The 16,864-nt window shown below is 38.8% G+C and overlaps 1 protein-coding gene across 6 annotated transcripts in view; it reads left to right on the top strand.

The window, feature by feature from the left end:
* Positions 1-16,816, top strand: part of FAM149A (family with sequence similarity 149 member A) — a 32,559-nt gene extending 15,743 nt beyond the window's left edge. For 3 of the 6 annotated variants that reach the window (XM_080399795.1, XM_080399792.1, XM_080399794.1), the window contains exons 2-14: positions 2,161-2,271; positions 3,254-3,386; positions 4,889-5,031; positions 7,243-7,368; positions 7,511-7,687; positions 9,502-9,692; positions 10,976-11,130; positions 12,237-12,340; positions 12,555-12,779; positions 13,089-13,209; positions 14,039-14,176; positions 14,546-14,624; positions 15,463-16,816. In XM_080399795.1, the coding sequence (XP_080255921.1) occupies positions 2,161-2,271; positions 3,254-3,386; positions 4,889-5,031; positions 7,243-7,368; positions 7,511-7,687; positions 9,502-9,692; positions 10,976-11,130; positions 12,237-12,340; positions 12,555-12,779; positions 13,089-13,209; positions 14,039-14,176; positions 14,546-14,624; positions 15,463-15,536 (1,777 nt within the window). In that variant the 3' untranslated portion in view covers positions 15,537-16,816. The other 3 variants (XM_080399796.1, XM_080399793.1, XM_080399797.1) reach the window with 3 other exon arrangements.
* Positions 16,817-16,864: the final 48 nt, after the last annotated feature.

The raw sequence follows: 16,864 nt of genomic DNA, 5'->3' as shown, positions 1-16,864 counted from the left end.
GTGGCAGGGGCCGGAGCGGGGCGCGGCGGGCGGTGCGGGGGCCGGAGCGGGGTACCACCGCATGCAGCTGGGTGGTGCGGGAGCCCTGCTCTGGCTCGCACCCTGTATCGTGCCACTGCGTACAGCCCGCGGGCCTTGTTTCGCAGAAGCAGCCCCTGACACTTTATTGGTGGCGTTTTGCTTCTTTTCATGTTTGTAGAGTCAGGTTTCCTTCAAAGCCACAAAAAAAGCCCAACCCCACCCGGGGTTCTTTGAGAGGCCAGAAAGCCTTACAGATACAGGAGAGCCAATCAGTGTAATTAGCTTGGGTTGCTAGAAGTCTGTGGAGTAACTGAAGCAGGTGGACTGCGAGAGGAAGGTGCTCCGCCGCGGACAGGCAGCTGCAGCAGGGAGCAGAGGCAGCGGTGCGTGGGTTTCGTAGGGGTCTGGCCTGGGCACATCAGGCTGGTTGACCGGGTAAAGGGGTGAGCAGTGAAGTGAGAAGGCTTGGTGGTGATGTTAAGTTGTGGAAAAATACTAAGGACAAGGATCAGCTATGAAATAAAATAATAATTGAGAAAGACCTTAGAAGGCTGCCTGGGCCATAATGTGGCAAATGAAATGCCAGGGAGGGGTGTATGTGAACAGAAGGAACCAGCTTTTCATGTAGAAGATGGTCTGTGAGCTCACTGCTGCTGCTTGGAAGATAGATCTTGGTGTTATGACAGAGTGAAGTGTTCATGGGACTGGGCTGTACCACTTTCCGCAGGGTCTCTCGGTGCTGACAGTGGCCAGAGGCAGGTACCTAGGGAAGAGGGAGGAAGTTTTGAGCAAGCACATAGAGATGCTTTCCACTGCTGTTGTACCAGCCTCCCAAGAATTTGCAATTCAGGGTCTTCCCTGGTGAGAAGTTTAAATTTGTGGTAGGTTTTTGGTGGCTATTAGTCAAGCCATAGGAGTAGGATATGCGATGTGGCCCATTTGAGTGGGGAGCTGGATTTTGACATACGTATCTTTGTAACCTGTGGAAAGGCAATATGAATATCAGAAAGGATAGGAAGACAACAGAGCAATCCTAACTGTTGCAGCACCAGTATACAGTTTTTGGCTAAAAAAATCACGAAAATTCTTGATTTGTGAGCTGTATCCTTACAGTTACTCATTCACAAATGTACCTTGATGCAATCGTGCTGCTGTTCACAGTTATGACCCGAGGGGTTTATGGGATGAAAATAGGAACTTCCATAGATGAAGTAATTTGCTGCTGTGAAAGTGTTTCTGGGGAACACTTTGACACTTCTGTATGTATTCTGAAGAGGTGGGTTTAACATATTAATGACAGAACTTAATGGGATTATAGAAATATATGGTTAAACGCAGTTTCTGTTCTTTTTTAAAAATAAGTCTCTTCCTTCCTCAGAAGGTATTCTTTTAAGGCTAGTAATAAATCTGCAGGCATTCCTGTGCCTTACTATAATTTTCATCTGTGTGGTTTGTAAGAGATGGTTTTAAAGCTTGAGCATTTGAGCATGTGTTCAGGTATTTGTTTGGAGAAACAAAAAAAGACAAGTTCTAGCATTTCTTAGGCTGGAAAGGCATAATAGTTGAAAGTTCGTGGCTTAGTTTTTAAGACAGTGTTAAGGAGTCTTTGGTACTGGAGGAACTGATTCTTTGTGGCCTGTAAACGTACTGAGAATATGCCCATGTGTCTTGATGTAGTAATATCTTGGTTCACTTAAAACAGCCAAGTTGAGAGTTCACAGTTCAAGTAAAGAGCACTGTTGGCTTGGCACCGTATCTGTAACTTCTTTTTATGCAGAGAGACACCTGAGAAAACGGACTCTATAGTAATGATTGAACAGAAGCACGTAAGTGAATAACTGCTGTATGGACAATTACTGGTTTGTGCCTTTGCTCTGTTCCTGCAGTAGTGAGGTGCTGCTGCATTTGTGTGTGCTTTGTGCAAATTGTAAAGTGCAAAACTGAAGGAGGATGCCTGTGGAGTAAAGTAAGTCTTAAATTAAATGTACACTTTTTTCTGAAAAATACTTGGGTAAATAAAATCTGTTCTAAAACAAGGTGTTTGTTTGAAGCAAATGATTGTGTTGATGAGTAGGATTGAAAAACTAAACAGAGTTGTTATATTTAATATTACGGAGTAGCATGTTTCTGTGTTTATAGGAAGGGACTATCCAGAGGTTCCACAAATCAGTGCCTTTCTGGAAAAAGTGGAGAATCTCTTCCAGCAGTTTTTGCAAGAAATGTGCAGGAAGCCATCGACAATTATACTGGGTATGCATTTGGTTCTGAAATAGTACTTTATTAATGGACTTTTGACTTAAGTAGATATTTTAAGATTGGTATTCATTTTCCCTAGTCATGCTTCTAGTCATTCATACAGATGACAAGTGTTGCAGGATATAAATTGACCTAGCCCATTTTTTTGAATATTTGAACTTGTGGTTTGTGTTACGGATTTGTGTGTTTTTAGAGCATAGTAAAGTGCACAGATTAAGCCTGGAAGGGAAGTCAGACTTCATGGTTAAACGCAAGTCGTGTTCACCAGTGTTGCGGGTCAGTTAACTTTCAAGAAGTTTTAATTCCAGTTGGCACTGGTTAGGATTTGCCTGGCCTGCACATCTGACTGCCCTTGCTTTCACTGCAGCCCAGGGTGAGTGGCAGCTGGCAGGGACCAGCTAGAGCTTCCCGAGAGCTGGAATCCTGGGGCTCAAGGGTTAAAGTGCACCAGGTCTAATAGCGTTAAGAGACACTGTATGGATAGATATATAACTCAATGCTAATTGAAACATTTGTAGAGACGTTATGCTCAGTTTTGCAAAATTTTTCTTGTGGTAGCTTCTAATGGCGTTAAAGAAGGCTCGTGTAAATCTTTAATGTGTAGCTTTTGACGTGCCTGTTAGCTGAACTGGAGAAACCTAAATAATTGTTAGAGGTGGAAATGTAGTTGTGTGTGTGCGTATATATGTTTGAATACATATACACATACATATGCATATTTTAGAGTGCCTTTACAGTTGCAGTGGTGCACATATACATACCAAGGCATATTATTGTAGAAGGAATTGCCTTTAAGGCAGTAAATGGTACAAATAGGAGCATGTATTTATTGCGCAGTACTTAAACATATACTTGGAACTCTTCACATCATTAGGAATACATATCATTTGTCCACTTACGTGATCAGTTGCATTATTTTTAAAATGCTTATAAAGAAAATCACTGTTCTTCATTTTAATTTGTCATCTTTTTACAGTGAAACGCTTTCATCACTTTCATCTAGTGGTTGTACAACACCCACGGAGTTGAATAATTCTTGGTCTGGAATAAACAGCTATGCTACCGGTTTGTCTAGTGAAAGAAGTTCAGTTTACTCCTGGAGGGATGATGTATGTCACGGAAACTCTTACAATATACTTTCTATAAACATTGTAGAAAAGATTAATTTTTACAGAAAATGGATATGCAGCACCTCTCCTGTAGGAGAATTTAACCACTTTCATCCATAATAGCCTAGTGATTAAGTGTATTAATTTAATCTTTTAAAAAGGGTTTTGTTTGCAAATTGATATCAGTGTAGCTGATGTGTAACAAAGAAAAATGGAATAAAAATATGAAATGATGGAATTTGGAGTAGAACAAACATGTTTTACCCAAGAAGATAGGCTTAGGTTTCTGAGTCCAAGAAAGTGATAAAATACGCATTTTCAAATACTGCATAATGAAAGCAATGTCTAAATTGAATTATTCTTAGTGCTTTGAATCATAAACTAGATTCATGAACATACATGTAAATGTGCTAGTCTCAGTAAATATTTAGCTCCTACCTAAGCTGAGTTCTGTTTCATAGATGATGCAGAGAGAGGGCGTTACGGAGGGCAGACCTCAAAGGCATACCAAGTGCAGGCTGGCAGTGTTGAACAAATCCAAAAGCATTGCAATTGCTGCCACTTTAATTTTAAAAAGGCATCTGTGGCTGGTAGTGGTAGTACTGCCATACCTTTTGCATAGTGTCCTAACCTTTGGAGTACTGGCCCCATCTGCTGCAGCCAGCCCTCCAGGAGAAGCCTGGCCCTGTATCATACAGTAACCTGGGTGAGAGTTATTTTCCCATTCCTTTTCAGTGTGATCCCTTCTATTGTCTGAAGTGGTCGGGGCACTCAGCTGGAAGTGAACAGAACACTCGGGTGTGGGCCCTGAGTGTTAGCACTTCAGAGTGTCTGAGATAAGTGGCAAATAGCATTATGAATGGTGCCTCAGCTGAGGAGTGTTCAGCCAAGTGCTTGTGTCCACATTGTTGGATAAAGTCAGATGCTTCTCGGCTGGTTTCATATGCCCCTACACTCGCCTGGTTTTGGTTGCACCAAGTTGTAGCTTCAGTGGTGTGGAAGGCCATTTCTCACACCGATAGCTGTTTCCTAACCACCAGGCTATGTCATGCACCTCAAAGAAGGTGCCCTCTCTTAGCCTCTTAGCTTTTTACTAAGAAAGGAAGAGCACCACTCAAAAGAGCAAGTGGTGCCATGGTCCCAGAGATGCAGTGTGCACGCTTTGCTTTGCATTGGAGCAGGGAGCAAGCTATGAGTCCAGGCACCTTGATATGAGTGTTTCCTGTTGGCTAATCCTAGGCAGCTCTCTGTTATCCATTAACTTCACAGAAAGATAGGCTTCTACTTCCTTTTTGCTAAATCTCCTTGCCCAGGCTAGCTATGTGGAGTTTTGTTTTTTTTTTTCACTGTGGTATATAAATTGTGTGTCCAAAGTAGGTAATCTGAAGATCCATTCTATGATGATCAACCAAATCAGTCCAAGTTGTCCTGTTCTTTAAATATTGTGTGTTGTTTGGTATACATGCATACTTGCTAACAACTATAAAATTTATAATTCGTAGGAATTTGATAAAGCCAACACACAGAGAGTGCATCAGTTACTTTGGGAGATCGATGAGATGCTGTTTGAAGGAAAAGTGACCTCCCAGACTCAGAGTCTGCAGGCAGAATGTGCAGACTGGGTTGACCAATTTCCTCATCTAAGGTAAGGAAATTTCTTGCTGGTACTAGTTTTAACCAGTCATCACTCTAATGTAAATTTTGGGGTACCCTCGTATGAATTGCTCTTGGTGTATGGCACCAGTAACACTTTTGCATTCAGATCTGGATCTCTGGGACTGAGCTGTGCCATAGTTGCACAGTAAGTATGGGTGGTGGTGCACTAACAGCTAATGCTCTTTGTTTATTCTTAATACAATGATTGCAGGCAAAGATACTTTAGCAGGATGTAACAAGAAAATAATAATGCACCATTTTCGTAATGACTTTTTCTATATAAAGAATACACTTGTTTTTACTGTAAGTGAAAACATTGTGAAATTCCAGTGTTAATTCTATTATTGATTCTTCTAAAAAGAAACGAAAAATGAAGGCAGAGACATGCTTCACATATGCTGCAAAGCTATAATCTCTTCCTAGGCTATGGAAATCAAGGTAAAACAATATGTGTTATTAACCTGGCAATAACTAGTTAAATGGATTCAAGGATGTATACATGATTAATGACAGCTGTTTTGCATAGATGTGCAAAATATCTAGGCAGCCTGGTGACTGCTGCTTATTACACAGGGGACAGAAGTCAGTGTTGCACTGTGTTTGCACTGTTCTGCCTTCGTAAATGATGGCATGTCATTCTGTGTGAGTTGTGGCGGCTTTAAGCTATTCTAAGCACAAACGTGCATGTGCTTATCTTCTATTCAGTAATTTGTTAACACCATTACAAAGAATGCTACAGTAACTGTGGTATGCTTTCAGCGCTTTTAGATAATTTGCAGAGGCTTGTTACTAGTAAGTATAAAAATCAACTAATAAAGCTTGTGACACTTCGTCAGGAAAAAGAACTGTTAAATAAATCTGAGGCAGTTTTCAGTAGCGTTAAGCCATGCTTTGCGTTGTTTAGATACTGTAAAAATTAATAGAATATACATAAAATGGAGACAGTTTTTGTGCTGTGTAATTAATTCAAAATATTAAGTAATTTCAATATATTTTTAGAGTATTTTCACTAGGTGGATGGGGTTTTTTAAGTGATTTCCTGTACTTAAAATTTTCTGATTCAAATCTAATGCTGGCAATACCAACCAAGTCCAAGAGGTTCAAAGCGAACTGAAGAAGTCTGGGAGCTCTGTGTCATTTGGTACTAAGAGATGTGGTACATCCTGTGGTTTAGAAAGAAGAAAAAAAATTACACTCATTATTAAGCTTAAATCTTAAAACACAGTTTGTGTTGCCTAGTTACGCAGAAGAATAGCTTCTGGGATGCCAGATTTATTTCTGAGAGTTGTGCTTCAAATTGCTTGCTGGTTGGCTTTTTTTGTTTTTTAAATATGTAAAACAGCTATGTCGATATATGAATACTTATCTCAGTGTGTGGGAGTAAATGTACTTGTGAACTGCCATCGATAAAAGATCCTATCTATTTAAAGAGAAAGCTTTTTTTCATGTCTTAGAAAGTGAAAAATAAAAAAGGCTATTGATTAGAGCCTTCGTGTGGCACAAAGTGCTGTTCTGTAAAAGGTAGCCATAAGAAAATGTGTTCAAGTGAGTTGAACATAGCTTCTTGCTCTGCAGATGCGATTGGTAAATTCTTTTGAGATCCTTTGTGAATGCTATTAAAAACAATTCAGTAAGCAGTGATTATTATTTACCTATACTGTGTTCAGAAAATGTTATAGGCTAATTTTGTGTACATTAAATAGAGTTGCTTTTACCTTTTCTCTCTGCCTCTGCACATGAGGCATGTTGGAGTTTGCATTTGCTGAACATATAATTCTAGCCTTAACTATCAGTGTAAACATTTTGGATTTGGACTTCTGCTCACGTTGCTGGATACTGGAGTTGGATAAATGAAGTCATAGCAGATGTTATTTCTCTTCTGCATCCATATGGAGTTTTGATAAGAACGGAAGTGTGTTTATCTGCCTTTAGAACAATTTTAACAAGTTTGACTATTTGCTCTTAATAATTATAAGCTAGAATCTCATCCTTTGTAAGTCAGCTTAACTATAATGAGTTAAATACTAGGCAATGTTAACATTTTGTACAAGGCGCTGCCCCCTGCATGAATTGGTTTTTCAAACCAAATGTAAGGTGTGCTTTTGTACAGCCTGCTGTTTGCAGCTATTTTTGTTCTTGATATTTGCATATGGAATGGATTTCCATCTAAGATGCTGCTTGGTCTCTTCTTTTTATTCAGGGTTCTTGGAAAGCAGCTCCTATTGCCGAAGGATGAAGGCTTTCAGCATTTTCAGAGCAGAAGTGATAACTTTGTGGATGCTACGTGTTTACCTGGCCTCCATGAATGTACTAGTAATATAAAAGAGTATGTTAATTTTTTAAGCTTTTTGGTCTTCCCTCCCTAGAAACATATACAAATATTACTTCTGTATTGCTGAAACATTTCAGTATAATTAAATAAGCACTTTCTTCTTTCTTTAATTGGGATTTTGTTGATATTTTTTCAGGCTCTGCATTTCAGGCTCTAAACTGATCCCTACAGTATCTCCAATACATAAATTACCAGACACAAGTTCTACTAGGATTTCTGCCTCTGACTCATCCATGTATTCATTCCTGGAAGAAGAAATCTATGATGTGGATGGAGAAATAGAAGAATATCTTGCCTTTGACAACAAGGAGCTGTAAATAACAGATATGTGTATTTTTGAAGAATATAATGAAAAATTATCAGTGAACCCAGTCAGGGTTCATAAACTGTGTTTCTCTTCTGTAAAATACCGTTCCTTCTGCCCGTGTTCAGTAGCACAGGGCATGTGGAAGATTAGGTATGTCGTCTTTCTAGTGGTTCAAAACTCGCATCTCCCATGTCAGAGGAATGTGTCTTATCCAGTAGTTGTTCTGAGGTATTTTGTGCCTGGGGATTCAGTGAAATGTGTGTTTGAATTTTGAGACAGTGAGTAGAATGAAGGAATCCCTTCTCCCCAAGTGAGTGCCTTGACCACCAGGTTGTTTGGTGTCATTACACTGTGTGTGCTTTCATTGTCAGCACTAATGAGTCTTGAATTCTCTCTGTGCAGTGTAAAACAACTTTGTGAGGAGATGTACAGGTTGCATTTTGATTATTTAGAGCACTCTTGTGAGTGACAGGAGTCATGCAGCTGTTTTCTTGACAGTGCAGCCTAGGTTTCCAGTGAGCCAGTGGAATGTTCCAGCTACTGGGTAGATGGAAGACCATAACGCGCTGTTTTCTAAAAGGCCTCTACGAGGGGGAAACTTTGGTAGGGCTAGTGGGGCACAAAGCATAGCTTCTTGTGCTAGAGCTTGGCTCACTTGGAGGAAGAAAATACGGTTGTTCTGAAAAACTGAGGAGCCAGATTGAGACCCTTCCACTTCTGTGTTTGGAAGAGAGGGCTTGGGTGGCTGCCTTTTTGGAAAGGGTTTGCGTTTAAGAATCCTCTTAGGATTCTTCTCTCTTCATTTTGCTAATGAACAATTTGGGAGACACGACTGAAGGTGCATTTCTCTCCTTTGTGCCTCCTTGAAAATGTTGTTTTTAGTTTCCTTCAATTCTGAAATACCTTGTTCTCTGGAACTAAAACATTAGGTGTTACAAAGCCTGATGCAAAAACAGCGTGGTCATTTTGTGAGCTGGACCATTCAGCCAAATCTCAGTGACGGTTAAGAAGTTTGCAGTCCAGTTTGAGGAAGAAGTGATGGAGAAGAGAAAGGGAGAAACCAGTATGAATTTGAGATCATCCTTGTAATATATAAAAAATAAACTGTTTCCTTAGAAAGAAATATGACAGCATTAAAAAAAAAAAAAGGTTAAACTCTTCTTCAGGGGTGTTTTAGAAAACCAAGTTAGGAAATGTTGCTACACTGTGCTTCCCTAGGGAGGGAGGGAGGGGACAAAAAGTGAAAAAATAAACAAACTGTCCACACAACAGTGGAAAGGAAGGTGTTGAGTGTAAGGCTGTGGACTCTGCCGTTCTTGTCAGGCTGCAGAAATCATTTAAAGTTGTCTTTGGTCAGTGGTGGAGTGTTTCAGATGTGTGCAGGTGTATGGGACATGATAAAAAAGAAATGTTTTATGTGGTAGTCCTCCTGCCAAATGCAACAGTAGTTCACTTATGGTAAAAAATACAGTATTTAGTCTCAAATGACTAAATGGCTATGGTGAAAAGTATAGGATTTAGTCTCAGGTGATTAAGTGCCATGTACAAAGCTGTTCCTTCTAGAGCTGCAGATCTTCCTGTTGTAATGCCCTACACTGGATTGTTTAATTTTTCACCTTCAAGCAAAAAAAGAAGAAATTATTATATGTATTTGGTAGGTTCTGTTCCCCTAGGTACTCTGTGTGTTTGATTTTTTTTGTGATCTACATCTGACTGGCTTTTCTTTCATATGTATGTTTCTATTCATTTTGTGTATTAGAAGGAGTGAAAACAAAAGTCAAAACTGGTGGGAACTCATTTGAATTTGCTTCCTTTGTTAGTGATGATGCGAGCTGGGAACAAAAGGAAATGCGTCTTGCTGAGAAGAGGAGTAAGCGTGGCATTCCTCCTGTTTCTCCCAATGCCTGTATCAAAGATGCCGTGGCTTCTGAAGTATTTGATCATGTCTGGAGCAGTGTAATTGGAATATTGGAGGAACTGATTAAAAAAAATTGGGAAACTAGTATCACAGGTATTTGGTATTTTTCAGATATGGTATTTATCAAATCTAACTCAGAAAAGTGTGTTGTTTTTTGTTGCCCCCTGCCCCTTAAATAAAGCTTGGGAAACATGGGTATTTTAAGATAGCCATGTTGGTAGTACAGCACTACAAAAGACAGATAATGCCTTAGCATGAACATGCACCCACACACATACATCGACCTAAAATAAAAACATTCCTACTGATTTTCAGGGAGTTTTTTATCAGGGGTGTAAAAAAAGGAAGAATACTGACTGAAAGAGCTTAATTGCAGGAGAGCGTGTTTTTAAAAAGAAAATAAAAAAATCTTAATCACTGGTAGGTGTTTAAAGTGAGATAGACAGTCTTCTTGACAGTGCAGGAGTTGGAGTTTAATATAGGATGAAGAAATGGTGGTGCATGTAATTTTATTTGATGGTTTTGTATTCTAACAGTCTGTACCGAGGAAAAGCAATTAGAAGTGAAATTCTATTTAGTGTGCATGCATTGTCTTTGGAGGCTGAGGGAAGTTTCAGTTCTTCTTTCAATGTATTTTAAAAAAAACAGTAACAGAAGAATATCTGGGGATGGGTTTTGGAAATTACCTCAAATGAAAATCTACCACAAAGTAAGAAATGGCAAAATTGCTCAGAATACTTGCAACATCAGAACTTAACATTTCAGGTGTTACTGAAATATGAAAGTGCTTTTCACGCCACAGGTGGTTTGTATAGCTCAATATTATAGCTTAGGGAGGATAGCTTAGCAGTATTATGATAGATGTACTCATCTTTATGAAGGGCGTAAACTTATGACAAACAGCAAACCAATGTATTTCAACTAAGAATGTGAAAGAATTTGGGCTTATAGTGGAAGTCAGAAGGCAGTATATACCCAAAATGAAACTGTAGGTAGCTGCTGTCAGACAAGGATAGGGTCAATAGACTTTATAGCTATGTCCATCTCTCTATATATTCTGCTTTAAAAAATTTATCTTCAGGAATCCTTAAAATAAAATTCCAAGAGTCTTAGCAGTATTTTTTAAAACAAACATCCCCCTTCCAACTCTACATGTATAGACCAACTTGTTTGTCAGAGAAAGCCTAAACAAATGGAAAAGCGCAAATGCTTTCAGAAAAGCATCATTTGTAGTAGATTTTTAAATATCATGAAAACTTTATATGAAAGTCTCCATTTATTGTGAAGTGTAATTTTGTTTGAATCCCAGTGAATGATAGCTATTAGACATATAGAATACCTCTTATTCCTTCTACTTTTCTTTTGCTGTTGTGCAGAGTGTGACAAACAGGTACAAAACCTGAAAGCTGTTACAGTGAAACTTCCACATTTGCCAGCTGTTCGTGTTACAGCAGATGCTAGGAGCATTCCTCTTTCGAGAGGCTCAGAAGCACGAAGTGCATCTTTTGGGTCTCATTTTGTTTCCTCACAGGTAAAAAGAGCTTTCCATCGAACAGTGTTCTTTTTTTCTGCTGACCTTGGACAGGTTCCTGGGTGAAGCTAGGAAAGTCTCTTCTTTCTTTCTTTTTTTCCTTTGTGTGTGTGGGTTTTTTTTTTTAACCAATTAGGTGTACTTAAAGCAAGTCATCTCATTTAAAATGAAGGCTCATTAAATGTGCCTTTCTTGTCTACTATTGCTTGTTCTTTGGTGGTTCTTAAAAGTACCATTTACCACTAAGATATTGCTGAAGTTGGTTTACAAAAAAACCCGCTTGTTGGACTACTTTCTGTCCTTATAAAGTAACTTTGCTTTTATTGTGGTTCAGTCGTTTCCTCTTGGTAAAATTTAAGAAACCAAAACAGGCTCTTTGCTGGGTTGCAGGGTTGTGAAGTTGCAAGTGCTTTCCTTGCAGCCCTGTGTGCTTCGTGCTCTCATTCCTTGTCATTTTGTTCGCCTCCTGTAAAAGGGGACGCTGCAGTACATCCACCAGTGCACTGGACCCTTACCTGGCTTTGTGGATGCTCATGTTTGTACAGACAGAATGCCCTTTTGTGTCCCACTTGCTGCCTCCTCCCTGTGGCTCCTGTTTTGCACATTTGGGTGTTTTTTTTTCTTTTCCAGCCACTGCTTCGGTTTGTTTGCCCCATGCCGTCTCTCTCTGTTCAGTTCCAGTGACTTCATTCTTGCGTGCCTGCTCTTTTCCCATGCTTGTTAGCTAGTGAGATGAGAAACCTGGAAGAGAGACTACAACAGTCTCAGCGCTCCCTGTTGGTGCGCTTGGTTCTGGAGGGGTAGCAGCAGCCAGAAATTGTAATAAAATACTTAGATAAGCTTCAGAGGATCGAACTCCGGCATCAACTGAAACTTACGTTGCAAATTGAGTCGCAATTCGCAAACTAAATTGCCCAAGTTCTGTTTATTAGAATCTGTTTAAAATAAACAAAACAATGTATTTGCTGTGGCTACTACTGAGAATTCTACTGAACATCGTAACAGAAACTTTTCTAAGAAACCGTTACATCTCTCCTAAGTATGCGCTTTTTGAGGTCTTCCTTCAAAAAAAGTCAAAGTTAATACATATTTGTTGCTTTTACTAGGTTCACCGTTTTTCCAGCAACTTTTGTAGCGATTTGAATGGTGTGATGACAATTCAAGCAAAGCCACTCCAACAGAGGCATGTTGCCACAGTAGAAAAAACACAGTAAGTGTCGATACTCACTTTTCAAAATGCGGCATAATTCATATTATGTAAAAGATGCTTTGTAATTATAAAACAGCAATAAGAATGCAGTCATCTCCTCTGTGTGTATCGCTGATGTGATAATGATCTGTAGGTTTTGCAATGGTACTTTGTTAAGAAATCCTTCCCCACTTCCCCATCCAAATTCCCTATCTCGTTCTTCATTTTTCCCTAGGAATGAGCAAGAAGACAAACAACATAGCATTGGCTCCAATGCTCCAAATTCAGTGTGCGCTAGGTTGGAGAAGATTGCTGGTAACAGTGTTCTTTCATCATCTCGGGTACTGCTGACACCTTCCAGGAAGCTGCCAAGCCATAAGTTACCTTCTCTCACTTCTGACCAACTCTCCTCAAAAGCTCCCAATACGTACAGTGATCAAGTCCTTAGGGGGACTAAATTGTGAGTTTTTTCGTTTTATTCTTTGCTTTCCTTAGAACTTTACTGAAATTTCACCAGTGAAGGATTTTTGCAAAATACTTGAAAACTAACCCGAGATTTATTACTGATTCTAGAATTCAGAGAGAAAAAGGAAGCAGAACCGTGTTTTTTGAGGAGAGGCATTTGTTTTATTTTTTCGTTGCTATTTTAGGTGCTGTTACTTTCTGTGGTTGAACTCTATAAAGAAATGCGCTGAAGTCATATGAAATTATTAAGCAGTAAAGAAGTCTTTAATAAGAATTTTCCTAAAATTTCCTTAAAATTTGGTAGGAGTGGCAGGTCGGATCGTTTGTCTTCTGCTCGTGCACCTACAACCCGGAACAAGTTACCACCAATAAACTCAGAAGCTGTCGAACAGTATCTTTCAGTACCTCGATTGCAGCAGAGCTCTGTGAGTTGTGTTCATTTTTGTACTGGTGAAGAACTTCAAGCTATTTGGAAATAAATTGCTCTGTATCAGTGGTTGAAATGAGCGATTTTACAGTTTGTGTTGGTTCATATTTAATATCTGGTCTAAACACGCTAATGTGTGTTACATTGGGCTGCCATTAGAATGCAGTAGAAGGCAGGTTAAAACCTCAGGTCACAAACAGATCATGGTGGAAAGGCTTTTCTCTGACAACAGAAAAATAGGGTTTAAAAATAAAAACAAACAGAAAACCAACCACCCAGACAGTAACCTTGCACTTATGTGCATCTGGATTTAAATAGCTTTTTCCAATGTTTCATTCACTAATGTTAGGTTATAAGAAGTAGAAAATTATGCTGATGGAAGTAGAAAAGGATACTGACTGAAAAAAAAAAACAACCCAACAACAAAAAAAACCCCAACCAAACTTCCTGATACTGACCTATTTTTGAATGGTGGGGAAGTAGTAAATCACTAGAATGAAAATAAATTGGCATGTTGATGATATTTTGTTTCTGAATAATATTTTGAATTGAGAAACATGTAAAGCATATTATTGTTATTTTTATTATCGTTATTGTTAATAATAATAATATAAGCTTTTGGGGATTATAGAATAATATTAGGGAATGGTATCAAATCTGTTTGAAAAACATGAGTACCCTTACATTACCTTAAATCGGTGCATTTGGTTAGTGAAAACACTTTCTTCTTCTTCTCTTGTGTTTTTTTTTAATATGGCAACAGAAAAGTTATTATTTTAATTGATTCAATTGCTGTATTCTCTTAATGCACTTATATATTCTCTCAGCATCGAGGACAATATGCTTGTAGCAGACTGTCAAGTGCTGTGCCTGGCAGTACCGAGGAATGGCGGTTCACAGGAAGAACTGTTATTGATCAGTTTTCAAGGCCCAACACAACTCACACGTTCAGGGTATGTTACAATGTAAGTAGAGACTTGGTCTGCAGGTCTAACTTACTGGGTCTTTCCTGATTTCTGATGTGCAGGGATTCCTGCTGCCTGCAGAGGGGAGCATGTTAAAAGGCTTTGAGGGGTGTGGGACCTTGAAAAGCAGAACTAGTGTATGAGGAAGACTTTTTTTTTTTTTTTTTTTTTTTTTTTTTTTTTTTTTGGGTATTAGTGCATTAAACAATTCCTTTGAGGGTGTCTATACGCTAGAAGTGTGCAGTTTTAGTACTGCTTGGAGCTTTGCAGCTTGGTAGGACTTGCTGTACTGGACTAGATAAAAACTGTATTCAAACAATTTCAATAGATAAGCATGCCATACTGGCTGATACTATGTGTTTTTTACAGACAGAGACACTTCAGAAGAGATCACTGACTCCCATGGATTTTTTGAACCACAAAGGGACAGGTCAAGGATTTTTAATAGGTAGGTAAAGTAAGAATCACTGGAAAGCAAGAGACCAACAACCTACTAACCATCATACAGTCAACAAGTGCTCAGGGAGAGCTGTCTCTGCATAAAAGAACAACGGGTGTGCTTGGCAGGATCTTCTGAGTTTGGTTTCGAAGTTTCTTCTCACTTGATCTGAGATAGCCCTAACTCTGACTGTTAGGAATCCTGCAAAGCTTCTTTTCATTATTATGGCTTAGAAGGAAAAGAATTGCCCCTCATCTAAATTTGTTGTTAAGATTTCAGCATGTTTACATTTATAGGAAGAGTATGTGGTGGACAGGCTAGATGTTTTGCTGCTACTAGGGTAATAACAGAAATACTTTCTTCAACTGTTTGATGACACAAATTTTACTTTAGCCCACATACAAATTAAAGAAGAAATAGTAAACTTTTTATGTGGGGAAAAATAAAATTGAAAATGTGCATTTTGAACATAAGTATAAAGCTCTCTTAAATAAATAAAAAAATCCAGTATTGATTTGCAACTATGTCTTCTATTTATAATGCCAGAAAAGAGAGCAGTCCTACATGGCTTATTGAGTTTCATTGTTACAATACAGTTGACTAGCTAGTTCCTGAGGTGTTTGAGTGCTTGTACATTATCTTTATTTGTTTGGAAGCTCCTTGAGTTTAAGTAATTATGTGATTGGCGTAATTATATGATTGGCACAATTATATAAAAGGTGATGAAAGAATAAGGGCGGGTAAGCACACGCTGATCCGAGAAGGCTGATGGAAGTAACTCGTACATAAGGTTGGAGTGTCTTTCAGATTCTACCACAACTAACAAACAATGTTTGATCTTTTCTAGGCTCACAGCATTACTACAGATCATTTCAGAGAAATCCTCTAACCTCGAGGAAGAGATTTCAGATTGCATCTTAACTCAGTTGAGGAAGAAACAGAAGAAAACCCTGCAGTGAATGAAGACCGAAGCACTAAATTTGCCAGCTAGTATCTTGTGTCACAAAGAATATGTGCCGTGTGCTGGCTTCTGCTGTGCCTTGCAACCCTCAGGATGCCTGCATTGCCTTCTTTTAAAGTTGTCTGACCGGAGGTTAGATTAAAAGTTAGAGTAAAATGAAATAAGTGGTTGAGGCATCTGCTCTGTTTGCAGCTTCAAGATGCTGCTGCACTTTCTTCTCAGGCATTCCTCCTTTTCCATCTTTCCTTAGGAAATTGTTATTCTCCATATTGAAGCAAGTTAGTTACATTTAGGCCATGAAGTCCTGTTCCCACTTTTTTTCCTGTTTCCTCAGTGTTAAAGATGTTCTAGTCTATCCAAACATCAGTCATACACAGAATTTATACTTTTAAACAGGAGTCTGGTATCTCCTTGTTAACTGATGTTTTAACATTTCTCCATTTTTCACTCCGCGTATTGCACTTGTTCTCTTGTAAATATTCTGTCCCTGCTTTTTCTTCTTCCTTTGATTCTTTTGAGATGAAATTAATTAATTGCTTCTACTTATGCTTTCTAATTGTCAGTAGCTATGGGAACTGCTGGGGTAAACTTTACCTCCTGTAAATAAAGTTTTCCCTGCTAGGCCAAACGTATTTATAGATGCAGAGCAATTGAACCTGCAGGCTGACAAGGTGGTAAGACTGTTCCCACTTCTTGAGATGTCTTATAAAATATTGCCTGTTATTGTGGAAGTTAATCATATCTTGAAATATCCGAGCCTTCAAAGTTTTAACTTTAAAATGTGTACTTAACTGATGAAAGCATTATTTCATACCTCTTTGTATAGACCCAAATGGGAAGATCAAAGAGGAGACTGGGGTTGCTTTCTGCTCAGAGATCACAGCCCCGATCAGGTCTGTGCTGTTAGTACTGTGTGCATTCACAGCCAGGGGTTCCTCCTGCCCTCAGAGAGCCAGCAGTGTAAGTTGATGTGACTGAAGAGCTGTTGAAGGGGAAAGGGAAGAGGACAGAAACTTAATTATTTGCCCAAATGATGCAGTTAAGTATAGAATCAGTTTCTTCTACTTGGTAACTAGTGCCACTTCTCCTCACTTCCTTTTATGAATGTTCAAGGATTGGTAATCTAAGGCAAAACATTTGTCGTAATGTATATATCTGTACTGTTAATCAGATTTCTGGGTTTTGTAAATGGACATCAAGCACTGCGTTCTTTTGAGTAAATGAAAACATTATAAAATTAGTTTCCTGGCTTATTATTTTTCTTCTTTGGCTACATTAAATTTATTCA

The sequence above is a fragment of the Falco punctatus genome (assembly GCF_963210335.1).
Source record: "Falco punctatus genome assembly, chromosome: 1".
Lineage (NCBI taxonomy): Eukaryota > Metazoa > Chordata > Aves > Falconiformes > Falconidae > Falco > Falco punctatus.
The sequence above is the reverse complement of the archived record's forward strand: the minus strand, read 5'-3'. Positions and strand labels throughout refer to the sequence as shown.